General features: G+C 32.2%; 1 protein-coding gene across 4 annotated transcripts in view; it reads left to right on the top strand.

Annotated features, from left to right (window-relative positions):
* The first annotated feature begins 202 nt into the window (after positions 1-202).
* The window catches only part of LOC142323505 (transmembrane protein 185A), a 62,707-nt gene continuing 56,412 nt past the window's right edge, over positions 203-6,497 (top strand). For 3 of the 4 annotated variants that reach the window (XM_075363247.1, XM_075363246.1, XM_075363244.1), the window contains exons 1-2: positions 203-380; positions 2,603-2,779. In XM_075363247.1, coding sequence (XP_075219362.1) covers positions 343-380; positions 2,603-2,779 — 215 coding nt within the window. In that variant the 5' untranslated portion in view covers positions 203-342. Of the gene's footprint in view, positions 381-2,602; positions 2,780-6,497 lie in introns of those variants that run through there. The other variant, XM_075363248.1, reaches the window with a different exon arrangement.

Here is a 6,497-nt window from a genome sequence, read left to right as displayed (position 1 = left end):
TACCATTAATCTTCATAAAACTATTTCTTTAGAATATTAACGAACGTATATTTTATTAACACCTAAGTTTGGTGTTACTAAATAGCATAATTTTATTTGATAATATTAATGTCTATAGAATAGTATTACAAAGCGTTTTTCTTTAATTTCTCTCTGTTCAGTTGCATACAACAATACCGTGGAATAGTGGGGGAGGGTTTCTTCAATTATAGGTATCGTGTAACTGGTTTTCATTCAGTTGTTAGTGGGTTTCATTACAACAATGTTGTGGGTAGTGAATGTAAAAATGAGAATCGTAGTTGTTTTGTTGTGTAATTTATAATAAACAACGTAGATATCAAAATGAACTTGCAGACTTTATTTCAGGATTTCAATCCAAGGTAAGAACGAAAAAAGTGATTGAGGTTATACACTGAGGTTCGAACACAGAATTTTAGATTAGTAATCACACGCTGCTCGTTCACTTATTGTTTAATATGTAAATTATGAAGATATATACATTAATTTGAAGTCAGTAAGTGTACTTAATCCCGACGCTCTGAAAAGGGTATTTGTGTAACGTTGTTACGAAACTGAATTAATTTATTACAGCGTAATATTAGTAAACTAAATGCTGTTTAAAAGTTATTAATGACAGCCTAATATTGGCATTAGCAATGATTGTTCATTGAAAAATGGAATGAGCTTTTAAGTTTGAAATGTAGAACTATCACACAGGACTTTCATACAGTGTTTTTAATTTTTTTTTGTACAGTTTGAAATGTTTCGTTTGTACGCGTCGGATTAGCAGCTCGAAAGTTCTACTTCGGCATTGTACTGTTTAGTAATTTTAAGTTGTGTATGTATCCATTTTGATGTCTCTTCTACTGGAATAATGTACCTAACATATTGTTAGGTTATGTTTACCTTATCCTTAAGTTAATGGGGCTACCTGAAGTTGTTTGACTTCTTTAGCTTACCAGTGCAGTTTCCTTGATATTTATGGCCACTGAACCATTTTACCTTGATTTTATATCACAGATCAAATTTCGTACGTTTTACTGACGGATCTTTATTATTATCTTGTGGTATAGGAAAACTTTTGTTTTATTTTTTTTTAAATTATGAAAAACTTGGTTACAGATTACATGGAAATTGGTTCTTCAAAAACAGCATACCTTTGAACATTTTGAACTAATTATGCTGTCTCTTTATGTGTGAAATTATTATTGTTACTGTGTTTGACGAGTGCCATTAAGATTAGCATCTGTGGTAATTCACTGATGAAGAAACTACATAATTAATTTGAAAAGGTCATGTGGAAGAACAATTTCTATGTAATTTAAAAGTGAGTTGTATATAATTTTAAAGTATTGTGTTTCATCATAAGTTCTGATACAGCTTGCCAGTGATTGTAGTACATTAATGGTCTTCACTGTAACGCTAGTTGTACTGAAGAAAAGTTATGGATTTTATTAAGTGGCGGTAACATCCAAGTTTTATGTTAATGAAATCAAATGATTAAACCAAGTTTATTGGTTGTTTTTTAGCTATTTTGTGCTGATTTGAGTTATGTATTGGAGATGTTTATGGTTTTAAGGTTTGTTTAGTTTTATAACTAACATAATCAGGTTATATAAATAATTTTGGATTTTGGGAAAGATTGTAAACTGCATCCTGTTATACACTTAAGTTTCTGAAACGCGTGGAAGATCTGAGGGAATAGGAGCATGGAGGTTGAAGAGTGTGAGGTAACGATAACATGCCAACAGCTGAAACAACATTTAATAAACCTGTTTCTTTAGACCTTTCAAGTTAAACAATGTTGATTGTAGCTTTGTTACTTGCTGTTGGAATTTCTTAATGGAAAATGATAACTGCAATTTATGTTGCTTAGAAAAACAACAAAACTTAACAACTGATTTGTGTGAATTTTTCTATGGTTTAACCCTGGGGTTTCTAAACCCATTTTCCTCTGTGAAAATTAGTCTAGATATCCAAATTTACCTTTAAAGCTAAATATTTTTATAGATAGGCTAATAAAAAATTTTCTAATTAGTAAAAGTTTCATTGGGATTGTTGAACCACTAATGTTGTTGACATTAAATTACAGAAGTATTAGTAACTGTATGAAGTATCATATTGTATTGATTCTAGAATTAAGGAAAAACAGATGAAACTTTTTTTGCTGTGAAGACTATGGTCATTTGTCATTAAATTTTTGCCGCTAGCAACTACTTATTCAATTAAAAATTAAGACTTAGTTTTGGTTAAAAAAATTAAGTTCTTAACCAGTTTATTAAACTTGGGGGTTTTTTTTATTGCAGTTTATTACGTTAATTACTTGTTTTCTAAGATATTTCTTTTTATGTCCAATTCTTGCAGGCAGTGAGATTTTAAGGATTACAGTTTCTGTTATTTCCAGAACTTATACAATTTGTTGATTATTTTTATTTTTATTGTATTCATAAATGCATTTAAAAGGTATATACAAAGACATTTATAAAGATATATCTTAGATTGAATGCCTTATTGATAGTCAAATATCAAAATCCTATTCTGATTATTTAATAATTATTTTATGTATTAATTTTTTTATTTGTATCTCTTTATTCATTTGTAGTAAATTCATTGTGCATTCATCTCTTATGGTATTTACGGCATTATTTGCATTACGACTTGATGGATCAATAGATTGGAGTTATTGGACTGTATTTTCACCTATATGGTTTTGGAAGTTTATGGTGATTTCAGGAGCAACGGTTGGAAGCTATGTCTGGTGGAGATATCCACATTTTAGGTAAGTGGTTTCATTAAAATTGTGTTATTTTTAAAATGTTTATCCTTTTATAAAAGTAATTAAATTTAAATGTACTATTTTCATAGCACCAAATTTTTTGATTGTCATTTTAATTCACAAGATAAATTTTATGTATTTTACATTAAGATATATGATATCTATATGACATGTATATATTTATATGTAAGCTTTACGTAATATAAGACCCCTACTTTAAATTCTGTAAGATATGGGTCTGTAGTGAAAGAACTAAATGACTTAGAAAATATACAAATTTATTATTTTGTTATTCTTTTTTATATGAAAATCATATAAGCTCTTTAAATAGAAGATCTTAAAAACATCCATTGGTGAACTTAATATTTTATTTTTTTCCTTGTTATTAATAATTTATGCTTGAATTTTTAGCCATATAGAATAATAAGCAAAAACCTTTTTTTGACAATTGTTAACAAGGGAATTAGTTAATGTCAGCTGCAATTCAGTTAAGTGCTGATTATTTTATGAACTTTCCAATAGAAATGTGTCATTGTTGCCTTACATAATATATGTCTGCTGTGTGTAGTAAGTTCACAATTTACATCTTAAATGTTCCTTCTTATTTTCACAAGTAAATCAACATAACATTTTGTAATTGTTATTTGTAAATTAGTAGCGTGTTACAGGTTGATTAACAATGATTATATATATATATTTATTTATAAATTCTACTTAATCATTGCTTTATAATGATGATTATATACTTATTGTGGTAACTCTGTGAATTCATAGTAATTTATGTACTCTTTATATATTACATTTATTTTATATATCTGGCTAATAAATTGTAGAGTGGGTATTTATAATAATTACTGTAATGCTATAACCGTATAATAATTGAGAAGTGTGGGTGAATAATATCTTTTGGGATGACATTCTTTTAAGTTTATTTGTAACCTATTCTCTGATCGCTTTGAACATCAACAACTCTGCAAATCAAGAGCAATTTTAAAATGCTTTCTTTTCTGGGATGTTGTAGAATGGACAAAGAGTCATTCTGTTGCCCCAAGATTACCATTATTATTGAAGAATTTTTTTAATTAACTTGATTTAATATGAAATTAATTTAAAGAAAAAGAATGAACGTGAAGGGTTTTTGAAATTTTCAGAAAACAACACGTCATTCGGTTTAATGGTATACAAAACAGGAAATATGGAAAATAAGAACATAATCATTCGTCTTGAATGAATAGAAAACTGAGGAATCTATGTTATAGTTGGCCAGCTGCTTGTGATTTCAGCTTGTTGTTTCCTCATTCAAATCTTTCTGGGCTCAGTTTACAGCAACAGACCATCATTTTTTTTTATAATTTCATCTTTAGCATATTCATAAAATAAATATTTTGATGTATATGCTCATTGAGAATGATTAAATAAGGAAATAAGTAATCGGTTCACTTATGAATAGGATTTAATTACTGTGAAACTAATTTGATTAAACAATTATGAAAAAAATATTTTACTTGAATTAAAATTTAGTTGGACAATGACACCTTTATAAAACTGCACAATTAACACATGTCTAGGTTCTTTTTAGGGTAAAATTATTTCTATCTTTTGTTTGTTAATTTAATACAAACATATTTGCTATCAAAGTTAGTGAGCATTTGTAACGGTTAAATTACTTTTTAGATTAGAAACATTAGAGGCAAACATTTTTGTTTTATGTATAAGATTTAAATACGAATCGTACTGAGATTTACATATTTTTTGTTTAATTCATTGTATGTAGCAGGTCTAGTGAAAAAGCATTTCCTAGCAGACACTTGCAGTTAATCAGATAATTTAATTGTTGATTGTTTTACTTTCCTGCGTAATATATTTCATTATAAAGATAAAAAATTACTGTACATTTAAAACATTTTATTGTTATGCTCAGAAAATTTCAGTTCAACATTTTGACAATGGTGGCTATTATAAATCTCATAAATATAAACCGCTGAAATTTTTTTAATATTTTCACATCTTATGTAGATTTTTTATTGGGAATTTTTTAATTTGTTGCTTGTAAAAATTTTTATTTAATTGTGAAACTTTCAGATTTAATTTATTTCATATGTGTTCATATTTTATCACTTAACATTTACTTTACAACTTTTGAAAAAATTCCTCAAATACTGCCATACATGTTTAGTGTACCTTTGTAATTATAACCTAGGTTTATGTAACCTGCAAGTACAGAGGCTAACAGGTTCTCCCAGTTATAATCAAGGGCATATGTATACCTGCGCACTACCGACTAAACCTGCACCCCTGGCTTCCCCCCTTCCTTGGATTGCTTATAAAAACATTTCATCAGAAGAAGGGGGAATCGCACACACACACACACACACAGTCATAATATCCACAACACCCACGTGCTACACACCCACACAACCGTCAAGAAAGAATTCTTAAATAGTCACACCACTTACCAGTAGCCACCATCAGACGCATGAGCAGAGTGTCCCCATCCTCATCGCACCCAGATAACCCTCACATGTACGGGGGCCCCCTAGGCACTCGTCGGAGGACCTGTCTGCCCCCAATGCCCTCCGGCGCCATTCTCCTCTGCGGGACTCCTCGTATAATTGAAGCTTCCTCATGACCATCCTGACAAATCTTTCCACAGTCTTCCACTGCGCCTCACCTTGTAATAGGACTTATAGGGTATCTTCAGGGTGAAACATGTGCTTATGTCTCAGGTTGCTGAGCATCTCTCTACGCTCTGTGGCGAATTGCAGACACAAAAAGAAAACATGTTGGGGGTTCTCTTCCACCTTGCACTCCAGAAAATTTTCAGATTGATCGAGCCCAAATCTATACAAATAAGACCTGAATCCCCGCTTGACCCACCAGGAATTGTGTTAACTCAAAATTCAGCGTGCTAAGGGTTCTCTGGCACCACCCCCTGATGTCCCCAATAAGGTGGGGGTCCATCTATCCTTCGTGGCCCGATCCCACTGCTCCTGCCATGTTTGTGCGATCTGTTCTTCTAGTTCTTCAGCAAAACACTTCCTTTCCTGTAATGAGAGTGTTCTTAGTTACGCTACGCTGCATTATCATCAAGTCTACAGGCAGAAATCCAGCAATCACCTCAACCACCTCCCTGGACACTGTCCTATAGGTGGCCGCTAACCTGATGCAACACCTCCTATGGATGAATTCCAATTTACCCCTGTACTTGGTAAATCTAACAATGCCTGCCTACAACTTGGCGCCATATAGCAGGGCTGAATAGACCACACCAGTAAGCAATTGCCTCCTATGTTGGGAGGGCCCTCTTGTATTCGGGAGTAAGCTAGCAATAAGCTTCCTTGTTTTCTCAACTTTCTCACAAGCCCGGAGTACGTGAGCACTAAAACTTAATTTGGAGTCAACTCAGATTTCCGAGTATTTTATGGCCACCTGAGACACAATTTCTCTACTATCAAGGATCAGATGTAAAGTTGGCCTCCTCCTGGTGGCAGAGATCACCACCATCTCTGTCTTTTCAGGAGGCAACTCCAGTCCTTCTCCTGCCATCCACTCACTAATCCTTGTATATGACTCTGTTATTTTACCTACAGCCTCATACCTTGTTTCCGCTTCCACTAGCAACGCTATATCATCTGCATAGCCAAATAATATAACCATTTGTGGGAGAACAACCTGAAACACTCCATTATAAGCCATGTTCCAGAGGGTCCGACTCCAAGGA

Source organism: Lycorma delicatula, chromosome 4, assembly GCF_047948215.1.
Source record: "Lycorma delicatula isolate Av1 chromosome 4, ASM4794821v1, whole genome shotgun sequence".
NCBI lineage: Eukaryota > Metazoa > Arthropoda > Insecta > Hemiptera > Fulgoridae > Lycorma > Lycorma delicatula.
Note: the sequence above shows the minus strand (reverse complement) of the source record. Positions and strands in the feature narration are given on the sequence as shown.